Here is a 23,181-nt window from a genome sequence, read left to right as displayed (position 1 = left end):
GGCAGACAATTTCATTCATGAATTGCGGTCATTGGTAGGTAAGCTCATTGTTGCATCTATGGATGCCTATAAGGAGCCCTAACATGCACCTGCTTGTAGACCTATCCAGCTGTTCTATGGCCAGCCGAGCACTTCACAGCAGCAAAACACTAATGGAAAATACTAATAAACCATCACCTTTCCTCTCTTAAGTAATACTTATTTCTATCTATCTTACACACCATTGCACCAAGGTACCACTAAGGCCAAGATTCTAATCTTTCTCTATGTAGTGCATTGAAGAGATAACCTTAAATTCGACATTGCCAATGAAGGTCAGATAAAATTACTCTGCTTCCAAGATTTCAACAATCGACAATGTACACTATACTCTGTAACGTGAACAGGGCATGGTCACCAACATTACATACAGAGTTTATGGTAACGGAATACGTAAAATTTGAAGCATTAGATGAAACAAAGAAAGCTTCATATGTATGTATCCATGTGCTCCCTTTCACAGTTTCATGTCTCTTTTAGACAGTCATAGCAATGATTCAAGATGTCACCACAAATTCTCCAAGATGTACTTATTAATAACAGGCAGTCTGCTATTGCTTTCAGCTGTTTATAAACTCTGGACAGTGATGTAGGGAGCATTAGAACATTGGAATGTTGGGAGCTGCATTGAAAACAATGGAGTGCTCCGGGCCTATAATGGCTGGTATAAGCCTGGAGCTCCAACATTCCAATGTTTCTTTGTTCACAGCTCTGGCTCTAATATAGCCTAATAGCCTGCCGTAGAGGGCTATACCGGCTATTAAAGGTCCTCTCCAGCGTTAAAGGCCCGAGCCGAAGGCGAGGGCCTTTAACAAGGGAGAGGGACTTTAATAGCCAGTATAGCCCAGCTACGAAGGGCTATAAGGCTATTAGAACATTCTACCACTAGAGGGCAGAATGTTCTAACAAAAAAAAACAAAGCCTTATGGGAGCGTGGGGGGATTGGAATCCCATCAGGCTCCCTGAAGCCTTTGTTCACAGCCACAGCTGTGAACAAAGAAACATTGCAATGTTGGATTTCCGGGCTTATACCAGCCATTATAATCCCAGAGTGCTCCTTTGTTTTCAATGGAGCTCCCAACATTCCAATGTTCTAATAGCCGGTATAGCCCTCTACGGCGGGATAAAAGGCTATATTATGAGACCGACAGACGTAGAGTGAAATGGGTAATAGAAATTAAAATTATAGTGTTCTATGGTCAAAGGTTTCTAATAGCTTAGTCATCTAGAAATTGATCTTAACTTAAGACCTTCCAGCCGAAAGTGTTGTGAAAGTTGTGAATGAGGAATCGCACATTGTGCACTTGCAATTTACAATTGGCTCAACAGCTTGTTCCAGAGGCTTTGTGGCATAGGCTGTGGGGCTGCTGCAGAGAGGCAGAACTCTACCAAGAAGTTTTCCCACAATTAAAGCTGAGCAAAAAAAACACAATTGGTAGTTTTACGTAACCCTGTATCAAGTCCAATAACTTAAAAGGTGCACAAAATGGTCATCTTTGGTCATAGACCAAAAGCATGGGCTGAAGGTCTGACAATCTCTATTTATCAGTGAATGATGGGTTCTTAGACATAATGACTATTGCCCGCCATAAAGGAAATGTTGCCATCTGCTGCACGTCTTATTGTTTGTGTGAGAGAGGGGGAAAGAGAGTGTGTGTTTGTTTTTGGTAAGTGTATGCTGCTACCACCTGTCTCAATATTTTTTTCATTGTGTTAGAGAGGTTTGCATCCATGCTGTACTTTTGTTGTGTGTTATTGTAGCTTCTTGAACTCCCTTTTCCTATACAAAAAGCAAAACGGGAAGCATTAACAAGGGAGAGTGGAAGGTCCAAGGTGGTGCGTACAAGGAGCGAGTATAAGGAGCAGAGTGAATGCAGGGTGCTTGGCAAAACTCCAAGGTGCAATGGGTAGCTTGAGACACAAAGGAAGAAAACAGGTTGTAACAAACGGATAACTGGGTGCAGGGCTCAAGTGGGAGTAGAATTTGCAGGGAGTGTGCAGCATGGAAGGGTGGAGAGCATCCCTTAAACCCATTGATCATGCATAGCATAATCAGTAGCCGTTCATCCTTTCACCACACCTGCACAATGAACAGGTACCATATGAGCATCGATCTTGGAATCTTCCCTCGCATATACAGAACAGGTATGGCACAAAGAGCAGCACAGCAGGCGTCACACAAGAACTTACACTAACCCACACTCGCATTCACACACACGTATCATCAGAGTAAGCTTCTTTCGCACTTAATCAGGCTTTGGGGGAACGCCGGCCAAAAGGAAGGTCTGTCCCCCTGGGGCATTGGAGGTAGGACGGGCGCAGTCTACATGACTGTGCTCTTTGGGCTACATCTGGTAAAAGATGTAGCCTCAGGGAAACATAGTCCTCCATGAGAGAGTAGGGTCAATTTATACTGCCCTTTAGCGATTGTGAGATCTAGTTTCTAGCATTGTTACCCCCTTTGTTGGAACTTTCCTCCTCATCGAGGCAATGGAGGATGAGCGAGGAGAGCTCTCTGGGGCCATGTGTTTGGATCTACTGAGTGACAGCGATGCAGCCCCGCTATCGCGCAGGCGCCGAGGCGGGCGTCTAGCTTGGTGACGGCAGCCATTCTGGCATGCTCGCCACCTCAGGGCCCATTAGCGGCCCAGGTGAGTTTAAGAGGCCGCACACGAGCTTGCAGGCCTCGTTGGCTCAGGAGGGTGAGGCAGGGCAAGAGCTGGTATCAAAGGAGGCAGTGTCCCGAGGCAAAGGGCAGAGTGCCCAACCAGACCGGTGATTGTAGGAGAACGGAAGGAGTCCTTGGGGCAAAATGTATAGGTAGGAGAAAAGCTGCAGGTTGGAGGGGGGTGCCAGGTCATCTCGGGTGCATTCATTTAGTTTATGGGCAGACGCAGGACAGGGATGGGGATTTTTTTCCACCCGGTGGTGGGCATGAGTTTGTAGGCCAGAGGGGGCGAAGTGGGGACAGGCTGGCTCCTTTGAAATTAGGAATAATGATAGTTGGGTGGAGGGGTCGGGCCTCGGTTCTTGGGTCGGGGAACAAGCTGTGTACCATCTCTGCATCGAAGAAGGAGGTGGGGGAGGAGCGTGGTAGTCTTCAGGGGCCCTGCAAGGGGGTGTTGCCAAGCAAGGGAGCCAGAGCAGAAGGGCTTTGGCGATAGTGGCAGCAATGCTTGAGGGGAGTGATGGCGAGGGGTCGGAGGTGGAGTGCGGGTTCCCCCGAAACCTAGCAAGGTGTATGTTAGACGGGATAGAAGGGGACAAAAAGGTCTACAGAGTAGTGAAGTTTTGGGGGGAAAGGGGAAAACTAGGGCAGACAGCAGTTTTTTCAGGGCACTGCATGCCGGGCCTACTTTCTTCTTTCCAGGTCCACAGAAAGCGGCAGGTTACAAACTCGGGAGAGCATGGTGCGTCTTGTACATCCTGGGGGAAAGAGACGACGTGGCCAAGAACAGGCAGCCAGACGTCATTGTGGGACCTGGTGACATATGGCACACAAAGGTTCAGGGAGGCCTCGCCATGGCATGCACAGGAGAGGAAGGGAGCAGCGTCAGTGGAACGCCTGAGTGGGTTTGGTATGGCCCCACAAGGACTGATGAGTCCAAAAGACCCTTTCAAATCTGATGATAGCTCTGAATTTGGGCGCCAAGAGACATAAGGTGTGGCTGCAATGGCAAGTGGGCTGGCTGGTCACGCATGGCAAAAAGAAGTCTTAGATTATGGAGACAAAAGTCTCAAAGCGGAAGAGATTGTGGAGACAAGCGGACAGAACATCCTGCTGCTGCCAATGGGGCGGGTTGGGGGAGGGGGGGTTCAACTAACCCCACGTCTAGTGCTGTTTTTCAGGTTCCCTTCCGGGATCAGGGACACCCAAAGCACAATCTCAAGGCATGACAGATGCTTCCACTGGCAAGGCAGCAGGCTTCGGTGAAACCACTGTACTTACGACCAGGTAAGAACGCCAGTGAGGTACAGGGTCCATTGATGGTCTCAATGGTGGTGGATGCGGGGTGTGAGTGGCACCAAAAAGCAAGACTGAGTAAGGGTAAGTATGTTAGGGACACAGGATTGGTACAGAGTAAGCGAAAAGGGATGGGGTAGACGCACGGCTGAAGTCGTCTACAGCTCCGTAGATGACCATAGAGATGGTAAAGTCTAAGGAAGAGTCCACAAAGGTAGGGGAAATGACAAATGAGGGACAAAAGAAAAGCAGAGGACGCAGTAGGGAAAGAGAGTAAGGAGCTCAAGCTAGATAAGCTCCCATATATGGGGATTACGAAGTCACTAGGGTCACACTTAATGTTGTAACCCAAGGAGAGCATTTGGAAGGGCGAATATGTTGAAAGGTTCAAACTCCTACATAGAGAACTGACGCCAAAGGAAGCCTCAAAATAGGATGAGTATGAGCTAGCTAAGTGCTTGATGGTATCAATGACCATTAAACACTGGACAGAGGCGTTCCTCCTATACATACGCAAAACACAAATATCATTTCGTGGTAACGCCTGAGCGTAGTATGACAAGGAGTTCCAGGCACGCATAGCATGGGACCTGGAAGCCCAATGGGGGGAGATGAGCACAGACCTATGACAGCAGACAATGGGATCAGCTAAATTTGGAAATACCATTTACACAGCCAGTGGTTTGCGAATTGTTTACCGCCCCTTTCAGTCCCGTCACACCAAGGAGGGTTGGGTAATTCCATTAAGAGCCAGGGAGGACCCCAAGGGGCATGTTGAGATTTCAATTAGGACATGTGCACAGGGGAGTATTGTAGATTTCGGCACAAATGCTCTAAGTGTTCAGGGGAGACCCCCCCCCCCTTGTCATTTGTATATTTGGATGGTTCACTGTGACGGTGTGGGCTAAAATTGGTGACATTGAGCATATACTCTTCTGAAGAAGTCTTGTACTGGCAAAACACGTCGGAGCACATTCAAGCAGAGGATTACCTTGTCTTGTTTATATTGGCTCATACTGTAACTTTGTTTAAGCATTTGTTTTTGGTTGCCTCTCGAATATGTATAAACAATTCTTATGTTTGACTAAATGGTGGCTGTTCGTTAGAGGTGGGCAACTGCTTTGCTTTTTAAACACAGTGACTGCATTAGGTAGTGCAGCACTGAGTTCCGTGGCTGCCAAAATCTGTTCGGCATTTATTTACTGTGTGATTTTGATTGACTTTTTTTACAGCTATATATATTGTATGTCATTGTTACTTTAGATTTTCTGTGCCTGTTTATTGTTGGTCAATAACATTTATTTTTTTTATAAACAATGTTGTAACATACGCATAACTGATGTGGAAAACTTTGCCTAATGCTTCATTTCAAGATTTGTGGCCTAAATAAGTACCAGGATAATATTAGTGGGATACCCTCAGGTTCTTGTAGACCTGCCTGCCGTGGGAGAGAGAGAGTTTCAGCCAGACAGAGAATGTGACAGGAAAAGAGAGAGTGAATAGGTAAACAGGGAAAAGAGAGGTAGTTAGAAACACATGTATGGATAGATAGAGACACACAGGACATACCCTGACAAAGAGACTGAGGCAGATTAAGAGATCGATCGGAACAGCAAAAATAAAACGATATAAAACGTAGAATCGCATCCACAAGGAGAAGTTCTGGGTGGAAACCGACAAACTTGCAAATGAAAATAGGGCGTAACCAGGAATTGTAAAAAGTATTGTGGGTCACAGTATGCCACAGAGAGTTAATATGTTGTCGGCTGTGACACCTTAGTTCTGTCCTGGCTTCTGCAAAATTGTATGAATCTTGTCAAATTGAAATATTTCCCTATGGTTCAGTTCCATTAGCTGAAACGATTGAGTACAGGTAGCAAACGGGCTATAAAACCTCACTAAAAAAACCTGTATGTAGGAACATCGTCTTTCTTCTCTAAATACACCGAGCAAAAATGATTTATGGTACACGCCTGAGAGGAAAATGGCTGACAGCACATGGCTCATAAAGGTGTGATGGAGCAATCCTGACAGGGCGTGACTCAACATCCGCCCTATCACGTTTTGCCACACCCAGAGCAGGTGTTTTGTGTTTGTTTCTTTTCCAGGATGAGTACAGTCAACAGAATTCCTTTTACATAATAATTAATATTACTTAAGAAAAACGGAAGTGCCTTCAGAGACGTCTATAAATAACAGGCACGTGTGTTTATTTTTCAAAGAGGCACGTGCAGGAAAATACAAAGGTGGAATTATAGGATTTGAGGAAGATGGGTAGAATGGTACACACTGAATCTCTACACGACGGATATGCAACTTCTGAATATCAATAGATATCTTGTGCACGCTTGTGAGACGATCTAAAATCCGTCAACAATTTGAGCACTATGTAAAATAATGTCCATCTCAAGTTCAATTCATTACATAAGTGCACCAGATTCTAGTGAAAATTTCAAAACGAACTCTAGTTAAAACTTCAGCCAGACTGGCGCATCAGAATGTTGGGAAGCAGAGAAAAAATATATTAACATGCCACACCAATGCCTGGGCTGTGTTGGTGGGACTGGGCCATGCTCAGTCAAATCTCAGCCGAGCAGGGAGCTCCTAGGATAGGAAAGTATTGAAGAGAAGGATTGGTGACCCTGGCTGAACAAACTAGGTGTTGTGGGTTTACGTGAAAGACTGGCCCTTAGGTTCTTGTGCCCCGATGAAGCCCTTGATTGACTTTTGTATTTACTACTGGTGTAGAGTATGGACCTGAAGAACATATTCATTATGTTTAAGTGGACTATAAATGTGATTGTCAGTAAAAGGTTGTGTGGAGCACATTATGAGCCTACAGTCACTGATATGGCTACTGTGTTTTGAGTGAACACTCTGTATTCTATCAAAGCTTTGCAGCTTTGATAGAATACAGAGTGGTAGTGGGCTAGTTTGACATTTCCATCAGCACTGGGATAGGTATAGGACGTGGAAGGTGCTGAAACAGGTAATTCTGCAGAGAAGTGTGGTACTTTAAAAAAGTACATGACTTTTGGAAATGTAATGCTGTTTGCAAAATGATGTAATGCTGTTTAGCGATTGCCTTGTAGTCTATGGATGTGGTTGTGTCCCTAAGATGTCCTTGGGGATATGGCCTACTAAAATGTCAGCTGTGGATTTAGTCTAGTGGCTTAGATGTCAGGTGTGGTCTAGTGAGCTAAGATCAATAAAGACAGAAACTAAAAAATGAGAGCTCTATTAACCGCTTCCTCGTTTGACCAAACTGTGGGGCCCGGGACAAATTGTTTTAACTTCTTATTTCTCATTTATCTTAACTTCTGTCAAAAAACGGCCCACCAGAGTATTAACCTTTGTAAAAAAAATAGTTAAAAAGTGAACATTTAAAATAACCTGTTATTTATAAGTCCTTCAAGCATGGATTTGCCTTTGTGAATGAATCAATCATCCAGTCACAGGCATTAGCCTAACTGTGCACAAAGCATTTATAGAGGCTAGGAGAATTTGCAATTTTCCCATTATTGGGGCATGAAGGGGGCACATCATGTTATCACTTGCTAACATATTGAAAAACAAGAAAAACACGTTTGTTGCTTTAGAAAACGACAACAAAAATATCTAACTCATTATGAACCGTATTTTCTTTTTTGCCCTCTAAAGATAATGTGTGCAACAGGAAATCAACTGAAGTATATTCAGGTGAATAGCCTTTAATGTCACAGAAAATGTATTCCAAGCCTTTTTTTGCATGAAGTATATATAGGTCAGGCCTTCTTATGTCATATCAGTGTCTGGCACAAATGAACGATATTATATTTGATCTGTATGTGGTTAATGCCACTACAACTCCCAATTTCCAAGTCAACCAGTTAGCTTTCTGGAGCTAGATTTTACCTCAATGGCAAAATCACCTTGATTATTTCTATATTGCGCTACTATTAGGGGAAGGAAATGCCTAATGCACCTATCATTGGGGATGATAGTAGAGTGTCCCTGCAAACATTAAATGTGGCTTACTAATTTCTTGTAGTGACCAATTTTGAGTTACACAAAACATTCTACTACAATTCCTAAGTGATTGGGGAGAAACCCTGACTTTTGGGATGCAAAGAACAATTTGGGTCCCAGGCTTATGTGAGAAATCTGTGACCACTGAAAAGCTCCAGAATGGTTTGATTTGTGGGGACAATAAGAGTGCTGTTGCATTCTCTGTAAAGAAGAGACTGTAATAAAGTAGGTTGCAGATAGGTATCATGAGTTTAGTAGTATTACTGTTAGGAAAACCCAGGTGAGAGCGAGAGGTGATCTCTTGATCTCTAAGATGGAGGTCTCTATAGGCTACATTCATTCGCCCACTGCTCTGCTACTTTCCTTGACTTTCCCATGATCTACCAGAACCTGGTGTTATTTGGTAGTGGCCTCAGTTCCTCAGCATGACCATCCAAGTAAAGGCTGAAACCAAAAGAATCTCTTCGAACTGAGATAACAACTTGCATAGGCCTGGATCTCAGTACAGATGCACTGTGTGCCATAATAAATTGCTGACTCAGTCACTGCATGCCATCTATGCTAGTCAACCTGATTACCAACTGAACATATTTCTTTAAGTAAGAAGCGGTGGCCACAAAACTCATAACTGCTCCTAAAACATGGGACCCTTTTGCCAATGGCACTTGCTCCAAGTAAAAGTCAGGATTCGATTTGAAATATTCTATGGATCTAAGACTCCTTCTTTTTGGCTAGTGCATCTAATCTACTCACTACCACCAGTGCAAAAGCCCTCCAACATCCTCTGTAGGGCCTTCAGTAATGCAAACATCCTCAGGCTCGCCACTCCTACACCTGAGACATGTTGGTAGAGTAAAGAGATGCTTCTCCATCCGAGCCCTAAAAATGTGGAACACCACACCTCCGCCTCATTAAAATCCATAAGGTGCCTCACCTTTTTCAGAAAGACCATGAAAACACTCCTTACCTCCCACCTCAAGAAGTAAACACTCTACTGGACTGGATAGACAACAGTCTCTTGGAGGAGGCTGGCAGCGCTTGTTTACAAGTCACATAAATGCAATCAATACAAAAAAGGAATAATGATGCAAGTGCTAATCGTACCATGAGAGAATTTCCAGAGTCCTTGATTATTAAAAAAGCATCACTTCAAGAGAAAAAGGTGCCTCAAAACGGACCGTTTACCTTTCGCTTATAGCCGGCCCCAATGAGAGGTCGTTTTCACAAAGGAATTAAATGCTGCAGAAGTAAGAAGTATTCCATATCGAAGGAAAATCTCCCCCAATACATCTGCACTTGTTTAATTTCCATTTCACCAATCTAAAGATCATGATCAAAGATCAGACCACACTCTTGCCCTATTTGATCACGAATTTCACACCCTCCTCTACATAAAGAACAAACTCTCCCACACTGATCGACCCTCTCCATCACGGTAGCCGCTCGCTCGTATTACTCAGCCCCTTACTCATCCTCCTAATCCGCTCTCCAGTTTTATCTGTCAAACATCTTTCGCATCCATCCTCACTGCCCCACACTCCTGATGAGTCCTCTGTGATGGAGACTCTCCTCAAATCTCCATCTTAAAGGTCTTTTCTACTAGACCCTAAGCCACAGGCACTTCTAAAGCCCTGTTTCAAGCCCTACTCATGTTCAGACCCTTCTCACTCAGGATATACTAAGACTTGTAATCTGATCAAATAAGATACACCTGTATGACAACCTTAAATCTCACCAATCCTGACGAGCACCCAGGTTACACACCTAAACCTGGCTTAGAGAACTGAATTACCCTTACCTATATTTCAAACTTCTACAGTGATTACCCTCAATGCTCTGCCCTGTACAAAACATCCCTCATGGCTAAAATTGAAGTCCTCGATCCTAATAATCATTTCTTTGTCTGATTCTCTGGACGCATCAACAGCTCTATGACGGTCCAACATGGATATGTCAATAATAATCCATCGATATTTGTAAAGCGTGAACATATCACCCCTTAAAAGTTTCAAGGCACTGGGGGCGGGGAGATTAAGTGAGCTATTCCCCAGAGTCACATGCTGCTGGGCTGAGCTGCTGCTAGCAATCGAACTGTGAGCCCCGCGCTCCGGAGTCAGCTGCTCTGGCGGCTGCACCACACCCACCTACTGTTTCCTCCACTTCGACTCTTCCAAAACTCACTCAAGTCCATCCCGCGCAGCAACAGAAAACCTCACCAAATTTGATTTACTCATTCGTTTTCAGAAAATTACATTAAAGATCGGGTCCTTTCTTGCAATACATCTGGTACTCATACCTCAAGCATTTTGTAGGTATATAAGCCATTAAGAGAGAACGATATTCTCAGCCCTCTTACAATAGAATCAAGACAAAACCCTGAAACCTGATTTAATCCCTGTGTAATGCAACTTCCATTTCCACAAATAAGCACTTATTTCGGAAAAGTGTTCCACTTATTTGCAAAACAGCACCCATACTTTGTCTAGAATTTGCAGACTTGATTAGCTTGGAAAATGCAACTCACTTTTTGTGAAGGAAATGTGGCTAACCAAAAACATGCAGCCAGTAACTGATCTCCTATTATGAGCAGGCTGTGCAATAGCATATCTGTGAGGGGGAGAAGAAATCATGTAATGTTGTGGCCTTGATACATTAGATCAGCCATCCAACGCATATATCTAATTATTGAAACGTCCCCAACATTCCAATGCCTATATACTGGAATATGATCGGCTAAATCCATACCTATTTTCCACCTCATCAATTATGCCCCATGTTGACAACGCATTATTTATTGAACAGCTGATGAAACCTTTAAAGATGGGGCCAATTCTGCTGCAAATAACATCTTCGTAGGCGATTTCAATATGCAAAGGATTTTAGTCTAAATATGGGACACCAGAATGATCTGAAAGTTCTCAATTCACCCACTTACTGAAAAACAACTATCCAGAACAGCACCCATGCATTTGAAAGTTTCAACTCTAGACCACATAATCGCAAACGCCGGTTCCATCAAGAGTGAAAATCCAATTTCAGAGAACTGGTCTGATCACTTTTTGTTTCCCTTTACCCTTCTCTGCACCAAGTCCTATGTTATAAGTCAAGCTAAGAAACCAAAAGTATGGCTCAATAACTTTAACAACATCAACAGGGCATCAACTGGAAAATTAGATCCCAGTTAAATTTTAGAATCACAGATTGGAACATGACACAACCATGACAATAGACTTTGTAATTCTATCATGACTGCAACGTCAGGTGAACTGTCCCCATTTGAGTTAAAAATGCAGAATAAAAAACAAGAGTTACCAATAGTTGTCAAGAGAATTACATTAAAAAAAATTAACTACTAGGCACGACGAGAGAGAAAATATGGCGATAAAACCTATTTTCTCCAAACTTTGCAAATCTAAGATCCAGGCTTAAAGTCTGCAAAAAACACATAATTGAGATCTAGAATTCCTTCATCAAATTTAAAATCAGTGTGATGAAAAATCGATCGTATTTTCGAGCTTGTCAAAAGGTGTATCAACCCTAAAAATATCATAACACTAAGACTCTAAGCAAAACCCAGAGAAACTCTTAATTTTCTTCCAAGACAAAATGAGAAAGCTAGAACAAGACCGCTCCTCTGACTATTTTGACATGCCCTTTCATACCTTAAAATACAAACATAGTGAGACGGTCATCATTCCAGGAGCTATCACAAGCAGATATGAAAAAGAGCTTTCCAGATCTGAAACTATCCCTCACTTTCAGGTCATGTCCTGGACAAACTGCTGAAAGACATCAGCCCGTTCCGTATTCCATTCCTAACGACTGCAGTCATCCTAACTGAAACAAGGCACAGTTCCTGTTGTACTAAAAACTGGCTAAATCCCCCATTAGTCAAAAAATAGTGCGCAGACCTGAATAACTTCCAGTAGATTTCCAACCTTCCTTGCCTTGAAAAAATTCTGGAGAGCTGGGCCTCGAAATAATTAACAGGTTTCATCGAAGAATTTAACCTCCTTGATGATATTCAATCACATTTCTGATATGTCTTCTGTGCAGAATCTGTTCTGGTACACCTAGTGAACGATGTGCTTCAGACCCCAGAGAAAGGAGAACCATGTCTACTTATCCTTTTCCACTTGCCAGAGACAGCTGCTCAGTCTTGACATAATTTGAATCCTATCTGACTAATTTGTCTCATCAAATAAAGCTGGCAAAATCCCTTTTAAACCCTTCCCCCTCCAACAAGGAATCCCCCAGGTAAATCCTGTCCCAACGCTCTTTTATATAAATGTATTTCTCAAATCTAAATGAATGATATGTAACTTTACCTGAAATTCTCCTCTTCTGGGGACATTGTTGACTTGACAAACACTCTAAAAGTCCTCCAGTCCTGGAGGCCTCCTCATCAACTGAAAACTAACACTCTGAAGAGTGAGTTTCTCCTTATCTTGCCATCAAAGTGCTCAACGCCCAAAAACCTCATTATGGAAGCCAGCATTGATGTCCGTTCCAAAAGTGCACATAACCAAATTGAAGCCCTACTAGGAAAGAAACCCCATATCCCAGCCTACAGATTTAAATATGTGGTCCAAGCCCAAGTGCTCTCTAGACTGGACTTTGGGAGTTCCTATTAGTAAAAACTCTGAATAATCATTATCGTGTACTTTTAAAAGGAGCCCTTGATGGTGATACTAACCTTGTAGCCAACAAAGGAGGATCAGACAGCATTATTACTATACGATTCTCACTCAACTGGCTTCCTCAACAGATGAGAAGTATGTGAAAACTGGCATTTATAGCCCATAGACAATATGCTTAAACTCTCTCCGTTATCTTGCCAGGAAAGCGGTCATATTTGGTGCCCCAAGATCTCTGCAAACTGAAGACTCTCTCTTTGTGGTAAAAACGACTTATGGTCAGTCGACCAAAAGTCTGGAACTCCATGCCTCCAAAGAACCCATCAAATATTACCTTCTAGAGAAAACTCAATCCTACTTTTCCAGTGCAACTTCCAAAGGGGAACATCTGCAGGCTGATACTCTCCCAACTTGAGCACCATAAAGTCCAACTACAGATTTTCATAAAAGAGTTTTTGCTACTACCCTATTGTAAGCAAATCACTTTATTTGGAAGTTAATAAAAAAAATCTCAAAATGTACAAATATCAGATAAAAACTGAAGCTTTAAAAAAATAGTTAATGAAATGCGTACAAATGCAATACAATAAGAAATATAAAACAGGAATAAGGAGGATTAAAATGTCACAATGGGTCACAGAAGATGGACTGGAAATGCTTCTACCCTCGAAGGATATAGTGAATATCTCGGGCACAACAGAGGTTCTAACCACCAAGATAGCAGCTAATGTGAAGAGGTGTCAATCAGAAGCCTTTATAGATAACGCTACCCTAGAGTGTCATTTCAAGAGATGCAATCTAGCCAAACAAGTAGACACCCGTGAAGATGCTTAAACCTCCTGAAAACCACAATCAAGGGATTTTATCTGATGAACCCTTCTTCAGAGCAATGTTTGTTCCCTGTCTTTTTAGCTATGACATCAAAATTAATGAACTGTTATCATGCTGATGGTTGAAAGCGCTCTGCAACCCATGGTTTGCGCTATATAAAGCTACAAGATAGATAAATAGACTAGTGGCTTCAACTCTGATGCCTCTTCCTTACATAGGAAAGGGCAAGGGCAAGGGCACATACTGAGGCTTTGGGGTGTGTCACTGGTCGGTTTCAACAGTGCCAAACCTTAAAAGCCTGAGCTATTCCTACTGCGGTACCTGTCTATTGTAAATCTTGTTTATGCCCCCCCCCCCGCCGCCTCCCCTACTCCCAATTGGAGCCAGAGGACCTGAACCTGAGCTGTGGATAAGGGAAGGTTAAAAAGTACTGATGTTCTTCTACTCTGTGAACAGATATTTACCGTAGTCCGAGTGTAGGTTACTTCCCATTAGTGCACAGAGGCATAAAGACCATACCTACGTGAAGACAATCATGTAAAAATCAAAAGGCCTGGAGACAGTGATATAGAACCTGAGCTTATGTTAAGGAGAAAGGGGAGACAAGCTAGTAGTCACTTTGAGCAAAGTGCACCACTGCGCGTGGTTTACAATGCAGATACAGAGAAAAGCCTGTACTATTAATTAGAGGACAGCGAAGGCCAAAAGAGTATCTTACAATATGGTTAAACAAGTAAGAATCAGACTAATTGTGGCATTTATACAAAAAACACAAGATAGAGTCACTATCCCATAGGAAGGTAGCGCTGTAAATGGGTATACGGATACTTTCAATAAACAGTAAGTGAGCTAAGAAGAAACAGTGTAATCTGGCTGGCTTACGTTTATGTCAAACATGGTCACCTACAGTGATGTTTCAAGGTATGGGCAAAGTTGGCTATTGCCCACATCACCCACCTTTCAAGGGGATCTCTGGAATGTGATATTTTTTATTTTCTAACTCACCTCTGTCCATTTCTCTTTCTCAAAGCCTCATCTCTTCTCTCTCCTCTTACTCTGTCTCTCTCTACCCAGTGTAATCGTAAGAATGATTTTTTGGGCCCCAGGCAGGACATATTTCAGCTACTTTCGTAATGCCCCATTTCATGATGTTTAATGTATAATTCGATATTGTGTGGCATGATACAGGCTAGCAGAATATGGGTAATAAAAGTCTAAGTTGTTCATAACAGAGGACCCAAAAATACGACTTGACTGGCCCCCAAAATCCTTAAAATGGCACTGATCACCTAAACCGCCTAAGGTTCTTTAAAATAAACAGCAAAGAGGTTCAGTTGGATGGACAACGGTTTTCTATAGAGAATCCCTGGGAAGCCCGCGCCTCTTTGCTACACCACATTCCTTTTGCTATATGTTCAGAGGTTTGGGCTGACGTCAACTTGAAGATGATAGATCACATTCAAAGTAAACTACATAAAATGTAGTTTGCTGATGAGCTGCAGGTACCTGCCAGCTTCTGGACTCTCAGAAGAAAACCTTAGTACATTTTAGCTGATGTCCCTTTATTCCAAGGGATGCAGACACACAGTGAGCTCAGTTACGGGGAGAGGCTTTTCAGTGGTGCAAACCCTTAAGAGGGCCAATAACTGGCTTCAACATTGCACTTGAATTAGGGCTGGCTGGCAGGACTTTCGTTAACCGAGTGACTAATAAACATGGACAAACCCAATGTATCTGAACAACACTACTTGATAGACTGTGCCATTGTGACCCTGAAGTTTCAGCTCCCTGATTGGTCTTTTTTTTTCTGATCCCCTAGCCCTTGGTGGGTTTGTTGGTTACATATTTTTTTGTTTTTGCAGTTTTATATATAGCACATACTGGACCCTAAGGAAATGGAGTGCTTTACATGAGCACCAGTTACCTTACACAAGGACACAATCTTTTTTTTTTGGTAGGCATGGGTAGATTAAGTGATTTGTCCAGAATCACAGTCTGTTGAGCTAGCGCTGACGCTGGAACCTGGTTCCTCAGCTCCAAAGTCAGCAGCTCTTGCCGTTAGGCCTCATCCTCTCCCGCAATGAACAATTGCTTCCACAGCTTGGTTGACTGCTCACGGTCAATAGTCTGGATACAGCTGAAAAAAGGCTAATGTATTCTAAATAACTCTAGGACATTGCTGTGAGCACATGGTCCTCGCTCTCAAAGCTGTAGCAAAGTTATTTATTGAAGATACAGTTCTCCATGCGTGCCACTTCCGGCCAGCGGTAACTGCCAATGCCTTGAACTTACAAGAAGCCCCATGACAAAAGAGCGAATGGCTAACTAACGTTCACCACTGAGGTGTAAATGCATGTTTGGAATGAAAGGTACACAGCTGAAGATTAAAGGAACCAAGATCACAACAGACATCTCATGTGTCAGCCGAGAGGGCGTATCCAGAAAACTTTCAACATAAAATCAAGTTAGCGATCACGTAATACCACTTAGTTTGACGCTAGGTATCAGGAGAAGTGAGTAGATTTACTGCCACTCCAGGGCCATTGATGAGTTGGTAGGGCAGAATTGGGGTAGAGTCAGTTACATGTTTAGCTAGTGCATCATACGTGTTTTGTGGCTTTTTTCAAATCATGTCAGCCTGTCAGAGGCTCCAACCTCTCACGCTATCTACTAATTTTCCCTAAAGTCAAGTTTACCTCTGGCTTACCTCTGCTTATACGCAAGGCAAGCACGAGGCAAAAATAAAGATTTCACGTGTGTTTGTGCATCGAACACACTAATTCTTTGCCAAGATGTCGGCCTGGGGCTTCAGTGGGAGGAGGAATGTTATGGTTTGTGTAAATCCTGTGTTTGTCACCCTGAGGCGGAAACCAGAAAAAAACATGTCTTTTAATCCAGGAGGTGTGTTGTTGTAAACCAAAGGAACTGCACCGTGTGGCTCAGCCGCGTGAGCGAGCGCGCCTTTTTTTTTTTAATTACTATGGTTTCTTAGGAGTGCCGCACCTTTCCGGTGTGCAGGGTGGATCATTGACGGAAGTGATCCATGTGTTTGAAGCAGCACTTAAGTGTACAGGACCTCGTGGGAAAATGTGATGATTTCCGATAGGCCAGGCTGGGCCTTTCAACAGTAGGATTGGAAAAAGTCATACGCATATAATGCTGCCTCCTATCCGGTGACTTAATTTGTAAATAGAAATTCCGGCCCATCTGTGCAAGGCAAGTGACTAACTTTTCCCCAGCCCCCTGGCTTTACGGAGGGTGTGCCCCTCCGCCCGTGCAATGTTGGCACTAAGAGGTCAGCCACAGAATCCCACCGGCTGGGCGAACTTCATAAACATTGTAGTCCTTATACCGAACCACCTAACACAAGGAGAATTAGTAATAAAAAAAAAGCCCCATACACTACTTGGTGTAACCTGGACCAGCAGTTGCAACATGCTGGTGACAACTCCAGTGGCAGCTGGCAGCGGTGGGATGGGTGTCATGGCTGCCGCTTTGGGGTTGCCAAAGTAGTGAACCAAGGCCGTGGGTGTAATGTAGAGTCTATATAAAATGCAGGCGGTAAATAAACAACAACAAAAAACACGTTTCTACCTTATCAGCACTGCAGAAATCAGGTTCAAGGGGTAGGTTGGAGATGTATTTTAGGAAAGGAACGATATCTGGTTCAGAAAACAAATATTGGCCTACAGGCGGAACAGTCGAATACTACTTCTTCGTAAGGGTGCGTCAAAGAGCTGACAGCCGTGAAAACACTACAGTCCTAGCAGTGCACGCCACAGGCGGACTTTCACTTTCAAACGACCTTATAGTTTTGCAACTTGGGGAGGGTGAAGGATGACTACATGTGGATGTCTGAATCTGCGCCCAGGCTACCCAGAGAGGACGAGGCCGCGGCGGGCAGTCAGCCCCCTGAGCTGCCTCTTGCAGCAGCAGGTGCCTGTCACTGCCGGAGAGGGCGGCGCTCTGCCCACCCTCCGGCAGAGCAGCAGGGCTCCTCACCATGGCAACCTGCAGTGAAGCAGCCAGTAAGAACAGGCCTTACATACTGAGCACTGACCGCGCGGCACTCTTCCCAGGATCATCAAGTAACAGTAGACCTGATAGACAGGAGACCATCACCAGGTGATAGGCGGGAGACCCACTTTATGTGACAAAAGATGGGACAGAAGGTCTCCCAATAAGAGACAGTAGTTATGAAAGTCCCACAAAGAGCCGACCCTCTGCAGGTGACAGTAGATGTGACAGACATAAAAAAAGGTACACTACCAGACGTGACAGACATTCAGGCGGAGGACCCAGGCCCACTCTTATGTGATAAGTAGACAGGAGACAACCGTCAGGTGGCGGTGAATGTGACAGTTACGGAAACAGAAGACGCCACCAGGTGACAGCAGGTGTGAGATCGAGATACAGGTAGCAACTCCCACCAGGAGATAGAAGTTGTGATGTGTATATATACATCAGGAGACCCCGCCGGGGGACAGCGGGTACAGTATACAAGCCAGGAAGTCCCACCAGGTGTTAGCAGGTGTGACATGTATACCAGACAGGAGACCCCCAGTAGGCGATAGATAGAGGATATGACATATACAAAAAAGAAGCCCTTCAAAAGATGAGAGCAGGCTTGACAGACCGAACGGGCGTGACAGACCGACCGACATGGACATTATAGAGAGGCAGACGAAAACGTTATTTGACAGAGACAGAATGGCGCACACTGAATTAATGGACAGATACATACACATTGGTGCATGTGCAGAGAAACAGGGAAACCGGGAGACAGATTAAAAGATGAAGGCAGACACGTTGACAAAGACAGACAATTAAATGCAGAAGTAGGGTTGTCAGAGGCAGGGCAGACATTGCAGCGTGTCTTGATGAAGCTGGCAGAAGGGATCGCACTGTCGTCAAACACTGAAAACGAAAGAGGCCGGGATAAGCTGGTCCGAGGGCAGGGATTGAACCCACAGCTGCAGAAGGACCGATGGAGTGGGCAGAGGGTGCCCTTCAACGGGCACAGGCATGCCACGGTGCCAGCAGAGGCACCAGCTGCTACACATATACTCCTCTGAGCTGGGCACTACGTATCGTGGCACAGCCACGTGTGAGTCCCGTGCTTTGACACCTCCATGCACACCTGCTAGTAGCACAGAGAACCCCTCCCCCCCTGTACCCACTTAAATATACCTTTCCGAAATCACAGGCATACTTCAGATGCAAAAGGGAGCCGCCGCGTGCACAGAGGTAGGCCCCGCACAGAAGCAGGCCGTGTACAGATATTCGGACGGGGAAAGGTGCAGAAAGGCTGTCACTGAAGAAATGGGGAGGCAGGCACAGCGAAGACACAGGGATGCACCCGATGTGTGCAGAGGCAGGAGGGGTGCAGAGGGATAGTGCAAAGAGAGGAGGCAGAGTACATCAAGCCATGCACGCAGTGTGCATACGGAGGAAGACAAAGTGCACAAACACAGGCAAGGATACATAAAAGCAGGCCTACCCATGGTAGAGAGACGGGGAATCCCAGAGAAGAACGCAGCAGCTCGACAGGGGCAGGCAGTAGGTAAGCAGGCAGACATGAAAGTAAGAAGGTAGGTAGCTAGTCAACTAATGTCTGTTTGAGAGGAGGCGCCTGCAGACAGGATGATTAGACATTGCACAGTTGCATCAGTACCCCAGCAAGAGTGACACTTCTAAGGGGGGGATTAGGTGGGGCGCTTGTTAACGGGACACAGACTGGCTTAGATTGCAGTACAGAAAACAGACAGGCCTTCTGCAAGAGAGAGGGTGCGGCTGCAAGTAGACGGGGAGGTTGGGAAGGAGAGCTCCAAGAAACACTCCAAAAATAGAGAGAAGCACTCAAAAATCTATACAACACTTCAACGCTTTATCAAAATAAAATGCATTAAAATGTCCACACATTGATTGACACTGATAGGGCTGACACATTGACCGAGACAAGTTGAAACGTAAATTGAAGAATAAAACCAAAACATTTTACTGTAGACTGTGGTTGGAATTTCTAGGGCGGGTCCCACAAGACCTGGAATGTTCCCATAGTATCACCAGCAGTTGGAAATTGGATGCATTTTATCTTGATAAAGTGACTAAGGCCTGTATAGGAGTTTGAGTGTTTCTCTGTATGGGTGCACTGTTTGCAGTTTGCGTTGGCAGGCGAGCCTCGGGGGTTAAGCACCATATTAATGAGCTCTGGACCTCTGTGATGAAACAGTGCCACTGCTGCCAAATGTGTTGATTATTATCCTTCCTAAAAAAAAAGCCAGGAAGAGTTATGCAGAGAGAGGCGGGCCGTATTAAGGAGGCGAAAAAACTGGAGGCATTCCGTCTGCAGACAAACTTCACCGTCCCAGGGGTCAGTGCGCGGCAGAGACGGGGGTACGTGGAGAGGGCGAGAGAGAGAGGAGCAGACAGGGATGGGGAGGGATGGAGGGTACCTGGCTTAGACAGACACTGACGCGCCTAATGAGAGAGAGAGAGAGAAAGACAGGGAAAAGCAGACAGGGATGGAACGTACGACAGACATACAGCATGAGATATAGAGGCACTGACAGGGGGAGAGAAGAAGAATTAGACAGCCAGTCTGAGTATAGAGGCACTGACGGACTGAGTGAGAGAGAATAAAGGTACTAGCAGCAGACAATCTGTTATGGCTATGCTGTCTGTGCTACGTGACAGGCAGACTGGTAGAGGGGGTGACGTAGAAAAGAGGGGACAGTGTGTGTGTTCAGACGGGCAGAGATGGGATGGGAGGTGTATCCACAGAGACGGTCCCAGACAGGTTTGAGTTGCCCAAGTGCGGTTTAAGATGAACATAACACCACTCTAGACAGACATATAACGTACACACCTGCAGGGGCATAGACCGAGGCACCGGCCTTTGCTGAGATAAGACCACAGAGGAGGAGGAGGAAGAGAGAAGAGCAGGAAAGGGACAAGACAGCACTTACGAGACATGCACAATATCTACATGCATTTAAAAATAGACAATATGTTCCCACTGTGTCAGCTTGCCACTACGAATGCCCCTTTGGCGCTGAATGAATTTTGCCCAAAACACAATTCTGGGCATTTATGAGGACAAGACCGCCAGGCGAGCTGTGTTTTGGAGGTTCACTGGTAACTCACTGATACTCAATTCATCCACCCCCACTTCCGCGGGCCCCTACGGATTTGAACAAGCAGGCCAAGGGTTGCACTTTGATCGTTGCAGCGCAGCAGGTGCACCAACCAACCCAGAGGCATGACTGGCGTTCGAGCCTCAGCCCTGCAGACTCCATGTCGGCAGAAAGTGATTCATCTGATACATTGGCTACCCGGGACCCAGACCCTGCACGCATATCTGCGCAGTAGTGACATTAACCCGCCAACTATCTTATTGGAATCAAATCTGTCTTCAGAGTTTACAGTAAGGCCGCCGCCCACACACCCTGCATAGATGCACAGATCTTATTAGCGTGAATACGCACACAATGTAACATATATCCCTGATTACCATATCATTTTAACAAAGCAAACTATATGACGACATGCCATATAGCTTGGTATTCTACCACAATATGGAACCGAACAGTGGTACTTAACATACTTAAGCACACCATACAACACCACACTATATCATTCCATAGTCAACGCCATACTATACAATCCCAACACGGTCACCATTCGGTAGCACAGCATACCACGGCACAACTGCATACAATATAGTATGCCATATTTTGCTATATGATATCACACTACGCTCACAACATATATTACCATACTATCGCGTCACTGTACTATGCATGAAGTGCCATACAATAAATGTCAAATAAATGTAAGTACATTGTACATGTTATGCCATACTGTGCCAAAGCATACCATGCCACGCTATGCCATACTAAACGCAGAGTGCCCACTTGATCCCCGATACTCACATGTACTGTGATCCTTGCTACGCCGCTCCTGCCCCTTGACGGGCCCCTGCAGCAGGCTTTTAAGGTTCACCATTCCAGCACCGGGCACCGCTGCCAGCGGAGGACTGGCATGCAGCGGGCCCTGCACCCTTTCGCTGGCGCCCAGCTGGACGCCTGGCCTGGCCATGTCGTCGTGTCTGTCGCTCCCTTCGGGGTCCCTCGGCCGCTCCTGAAGGGATGCCAGGGCACCAGTGGGTGCCAGTCGCAGAGCAGGCACCGACCAGTTCCAAACAGGGTAAAACGCAGGACCCAAAGGCAGTCTTGGAACTTTGTAATAATATATTCCGAAAGGCGTAGCGAGTTCTCAGTACGAGTCGAATTTCCTCTAGACGCGGTGATCTCCTTGCCCGGGATACCCAAGTTGGCACATTTCCTTCAGTCTTCCCTGTAAAAATGTTTTGCTTTTTCTGTAGGGCTTTTCCCCTCCCTCTTTAGCACTGGAAAAGGGCGGAGTCTTCCTCATTCCCCTCCTCCTCATCCAGCCACATCCATGAAGTGAGACCAAGTGGGCCCCCGGCAACCAATCAGAGGCTTCGGATCGCCTTATTTATTTTTTTATTTTTTTTATTCTGAAGGCTGTGTGTGTGTTTTCCAAGTTTCCCAGGGAAAGTCATGTGGCAGTGACATAGGGGTGGAGGAGGCAGGTGGGCCCTGACCTAGATTTGACCAATGGGCGCTCGTGCAGGAGGGGCCTGACCCACATTGAGCCAATGGGAAGGCTCCGAGGGAGTGGGGGGCGGGGGTTAAGTACACATGGACAGGCATGTGTCACCTGGCAGGGTTCTGATTAAGAGGCAGAGATTTTGTGTGTCTGTGTGCGCGCGCGCGCGCGCATTCTTAAAGGGACCGTGACTCAGCGTGTCAGCCCTGTCATTAGACGCATCAACGTGTACTGATTCACAAAAGTCACATTCGGAGACACGTTTTTGGGCAGGGATCTCTGCTCAGAAGAGAATACGTGCATTTTATATACGTAGTAAAACACCCTGCTGGATTCAGCTCTCTGTGCAACTTTTCGGTCGATCACATTGCATTGCCTGCACCCGACTCAGACGTGTGTGTGCAATCTGTTAGCATGGGAAGGGTGGTCGGGGGTTCAGTCGCAGGATTAGCTTGGTAGGTTGAAGTACCTGCAGCAGATCTTTCTCTGCCACACTTTGGCTTCAAGTGCAGTAACGTTATTTGGCATTGCTACGGCACAGAATGAATCGTGTTAGTACTAGTAGGGCATTTCTGCGCTTTTAGTAGTGGGCAATGATGTACTAAACACTTCTGCTAGCGGTTTCTTTGTGCAAATTGGGGGCGGGGGAGTGGGCATAAAGCGCTATCTGATGAATCTAAGTTCGCAATGGAGGCTAGTCAACGAATCAATCATTTTAAATATGCGGAACCACTTTAAGCTCCTCAAGAAAAACTAGAGAGTGGTTAAACATTAAGCTCCACAAGAAGGTTTATTAAAGGGCAAAATGTTACATATGGCAAAATCATCGTTAGCGTCAATCAATAATCAATATATGAATGTATTAGTCAATATGAAGTTCAAATCAAAGTCATATTAATAAGAGGACGAACTATCATAACATTGTCTAAAAAAACAAAAGCTAACTAATAATCAGTTCTCCCACATAATTAGTTCTCCCACAGAGTGCCCTACTTTGCTAAACCTGTGTCAAAAATGGGCAAAACATATCTGAACTATAATCAACTCTGCACTAGTTTAAATTACACA

The 23,181-nt window shown here is 44.9% G+C and overlaps 1 protein-coding gene across 1 annotated transcript in view; it reads right to left on the bottom strand.

Moving 5' to 3' along the window:
- Positions 1-21,882, bottom strand: part of DBP (D-box binding PAR bZIP transcription factor) — a 103,241-nt gene extending 81,359 nt beyond the window's left edge. The window contains exon 1 of the mRNA XM_078654937.1: positions 21,414-21,882. Coding sequence (XP_078511063.1) covers positions 21,414-21,579 — 166 coding nt within the window. The 5' untranslated portion in view covers positions 21,580-21,882. The remainder of the gene's footprint in view (positions 1-21,413) is intronic.
- Between the last annotated feature and the right edge of the window lie 1,299 nt (positions 21,883-23,181).

This window comes from Lissotriton helveticus, chromosome 7 (assembly GCF_964261635.1).
Source record: "Lissotriton helveticus chromosome 7, aLisHel1.1, whole genome shotgun sequence".
Classification (NCBI taxonomy): Eukaryota; Metazoa; Chordata; class Amphibia; order Caudata; family Salamandridae; genus Lissotriton; species Lissotriton helveticus.
The sequence above is the reverse complement of the archived record's forward strand: the minus strand, read 5'-3'. Positions and strand labels throughout refer to the sequence as shown.